The 4,214-nt window shown below is 30.5% G+C and overlaps 1 protein-coding gene across 1 annotated transcript in view; it reads left to right on the top strand.

The window, feature by feature from the left end:
- Window positions 1-1,096: 1,096 nt before the first annotated feature.
- Window positions 1,097-4,214, top strand: part of cbwd (COBW domain containing) — a 22,330-nt gene continuing 19,212 nt past the window's right edge. The window contains exons 1-5 of the mRNA XM_073819530.1: window positions 1,097-1,225; window positions 1,516-1,639; window positions 1,801-1,887; window positions 2,242-2,338; window positions 3,968-4,059. Coding sequence (XP_073675631.1) covers window positions 1,540-1,639; window positions 1,801-1,887; window positions 2,242-2,338; window positions 3,968-4,059 — 376 coding nt within the window. The 5' untranslated portion in view covers window positions 1,097-1,225; window positions 1,516-1,539. The remainder of the gene's footprint in view (window positions 1,226-1,515; window positions 1,640-1,800; window positions 1,888-2,241; window positions 2,339-3,967; window positions 4,060-4,214) is intronic.

Genomic DNA, 4,214 nt, shown 5'->3' with positions numbered 1-4,214 from the left:
GACAAGAACCTATTCATTCCCATTAAAGTGAAATTAGTAAACCATAAAAATGCTTATTTTAGAAGAAAATTTCAAACACTTAGAGGCTTTTGCATCTGAACTCTTCATATGTAAAAAAAAAAAAAAACGTATATTTATATATATTTTTAAATAAATTATATTTTTATATTAAAGAAAAATGCTGCATATTCTAGTTTGTGTAAATAAAGAAATGTTTGGTGCATGAATAATTTGCTAACAGGTGCTCTGATTGAGCTAAAACAACGCTATTTTATTTTATGTTGTGACACTGTAAAAAGTTTTCACCAGTTCCAACTTAAAAACTTAAGTTTAGTAGCTTCCTTAAAATTTTAAGTTAAATCAACTTAAGTCGTTTCAACTCACAAGTTAAATCAACTCATTTTTGTTGTAATAAGTTCAAATGACTTGTAGTTTCAAGCTGATTTAACTTAAAATTTTAAGGCAGCTGCTGAACTTAGGTTTCTAAGTTGAATCTGGTGAAAACTTTTTACAGTGTACAGCATTTATTAATAAATTCTGTTTAGTCAAAATATACCAAAATATAAAATGTAAAAAAGTATTTTTCTTTATATTATAGAAAATTACTGCAAGTTGTTAGTTTGTGTAAATAAAGAAGTGTTTGGTGCATGTATGGTTTGCTAACAGGTGTTCTGATTAAGCTAAAACAATACTATTTTAGTATTATTTATATATTGTTACAGCATTTAATAATGTTTTTTTTTTTTAATTGTGCTGGTTTCAGTCATTTTGTTTTGTGCTTTTGTTATTTTTATTATTTTTTAAATAATTCTGTTTAGTCAAAAACTATCTTAGTTTGTGTAAATAAAGAAGCGTTGAATGGTTTGCTAACAGGTGTTCTGAAGGACCTATATAAATCAGGGGGCATGCATTTTTAAATAACTGTCACCATATTTAATTTTATTCGTTGTTTTATTCATTTATTTATATATTAAGTTATTAAAAACATTGTAAAATGTTAAACACGGCAGGTTTAAACGCCATTCGCATCGTGTAAGTATTCGTTCTATTTTTAACTAGGAACTGTACCTTCAAGTCAAAGCGCAAGCTCGGACCGTGATTACATACACACCAGTTCATCGCTCAATGAAATATTGCTGTTTTATTACAAACCGGACGACAGATTTCACGCTGCAGGTCATGTTTTGAAGTAGTACTTCATCTAAGAGCTCGTATTTCGTAAAGTGTAAGTTGTGTTTCATTTGTGTTTATTAGCTAATGCATGGCGCTTGTAGATACTAGTAGCCTAGTAGTAGTAGTACCAAACCGTTCTGTTTTGACAGCCATTGACAGCACATGCGTGTTATATGAACAGCTCATATCTATCAAACACGGCAAATATAATATTTCAGATTTATGTTCGACCTCCCCTGAGTAAGATGCCCTTACGCTGAGTAATGTCATCATTGAAGAATGAATATACGTTACTGTCTTGACATATCCTACATTTACTCTGAACTGTCTGTGTGTTTCTAGACTCTACTTAAGGAGATCTCAGTAATGGAGGAAGAGGATGAATGTCCGGAGTTAGTTCCCATTAAGGAGAAGCCAACCGGACCCACAGTTCAGATACCTGTCACCATCATCACTGGATACTTGGGTCAGCATAAAAAAAGACATACCAAAACAAAACTGTTTGTTCATGTAGACCATAAATCATATATATGAGAGCAAAACAAAATTCTGTAATGCAAAAACTAATATAAAAATCTATTTTCTTTCCTAGTAGCTTAACTTTATTTCTCTCTTTTCCAAATACAGGTGCGGGAAAGACAACACTCCTGAACTACATATTAACAGAGCAACATAATAAACGAATAGCTGTCATTCTTAATGAATTTGGTGAAGGTAAGTTATAAAATGAGCAAACAAATAAGCAATCAAAGACCTCTAGTCTAGTTCTTATGCCTTGTTGCCTTTATATGTCCTCAAAGTCCCATAGGATTTCTCACTGTTATGACCAGGAGAGGGCGGCAAATCATTCCCTAGTTCCTTAATCAGTGTAGTAGAGTAATAGGAACTTGTGCTTGTGGAAGACCCACATTTCCATTGCAATTTGTTCCCTTTAACATGGCTATCTCTTTGGATGTTTCATTAGTATACAGTTAAAATTTTGGCATATTTATTAACATTTTAATCAAAAGTGCAGAGAATATTAATAACCTAACTGAAGAGGTTGAACCTGTGCTGTGTTGTTTCCAGGCAGTGCTCTGGAGAAATCTTTAGCTGTCAGTCAGGCAGGAGAGCTGTATGAGGAATGGCTGGAGCTGAGGAACGGCTGCCTGTGCTGCTCTGTGAAGTACGGTTGTTCAGACTACTACTAAATAATAGGATAAAACTATAAAGTACACTTCCAGTCAAAAGTTCTCGAACAGTAAGATTTTTAATGTTTTTTAAAGAAGTCTCTTTTGCTCACCAAGCCTGCATTTATTTGATCAAAAGTACAGCAAAAACAGTAATATTTTTACTATTTAAAGTAACTGTTTTCTATTTGAAAATGTGATTTATTTCTGTGATTTCAAAGCTGAATTTTTAGCATCATTACTCCAGTCACATGATTCTTCAGAAATAATAATATAATTTTCTGATTTGTACAATTTTTGGATGAATAGAAAGTTTAGAAGAACAGAATTTAACTGAAATAGAAAGCTTTTGTAACATTATAAATGTCTTTATCGCCACTTTTGATCAATTTAAAACATCTTAGCTAAATAAAAGAATTCAGTTCTATAGTTTCTTTCCCCAAAAAATAAATAAATAAATTATACTGACTCCCAGCTTTTGAATAGTGTATAATGTTACAAAAAGCTTTTTATAAATGGTGATCTTTAGATCTTTCTATTCATCAAAGAATCCTGAAAAAAAATGAACACAACTGTTTTAAATATTGATAATAATAATAATAAATGTTTCTTGAACAGCAAATCAGCATATCAGAATGATTTCTGAAGGACTATGTCACATCGAAGACTGGAGTAATAATGCAAAAAAATGTAGATTTGATCACCGTTATAAATGACATTTTAAAATATATTCAGATATAAAACATATTTTAAATATTAAAAATATTTAAACATTTTACTGTTGTTCTTGCTGTACCTTGGATCAAATAAATGCAGGCTTGGTGAGCAGAAGAGACTGAAGGACTATGTGACATCAAAGACTGGAGTAAGAATGCAAAAAATGTAGATTTGATCACCGTTATAAATTACATTTTAAAATGTATTCAGATATAAAACATATTTTAAATATTAAAAATATTTCAACATTTTACTGTTCTTGCTGTACCTTGGATCAAATAATGCAGGCTTGGTGAGCATAAGAGACAAGAGAAAAAAAAACTCATTAAAAATCTTACTGTTCAAATACATGTGTGTTGTAGTTTGAAGTAGTATGAAGAATAAATAGTTACTTCTGGACCAAATAACTACTTTTGGCCTTCTTAAGATGGTTTAAATGCAAACCCACTATTTCTGCTTGCCATTACATTACATTCAATTGTTTTTAATTACCAATCATTTATGTGGCATTATTAAACCATTTTAACTACTGCTGCATGATAAATAACTCCACTGTTAAAAAAAATGGAAAGACATTCATACTTGTATTCAACAAGGTAAATTGATAAAGAAAAATCTATTTGACAAAGATGTTTTAATGTCACAGATTTATATTTAAAATAAATGCTGTTCTTTCAACCAAAGAATCCTGAAAAAAATATAATTACAGTTTTCACAAACATATTAAGCAGCACAACTATTTTTAACATTGATAATAACAGAAAATGTTTTTTAAGCAATAAATCTTAAGTATATTATAATGATTTCTAAAGGATCATGTGACACTGAAGACTGGAGTCCCAAACAAGTGTATACTTGCATATATTGAAATATGCCATATAATACATTATTACCCATTGCTTTTACAGAGACAATGGTTTAAAAGCTATTGAAAATCTAATGGAGAAGAAAGGAAAGTTTGACTACATCCTTCTAGAGACAACTGGATTGGCAGATCCAGGTACTGTATTTCATATACATCAACAGATACACCTCCTTCATAACCTAACAAATCTGTTTTTATATGGTAGTTAATCAGAGGTGGATAGAGTACCCAAAATCTGTACTCAAGTAAGAGTAAAAGTAACAATCTTAATAGTTACTTGAGTAAGAGTA

Source organism: Garra rufa, chromosome 15 (assembly GCF_049309525.1).
Source record: "Garra rufa chromosome 15, GarRuf1.0, whole genome shotgun sequence".
NCBI lineage: Eukaryota > Metazoa > Chordata > Actinopteri > Cypriniformes > Cyprinidae > Garra > Garra rufa.
Note: the sequence above shows the minus strand (reverse complement) of the source record. Positions and strands in the feature narration are given on the sequence as shown.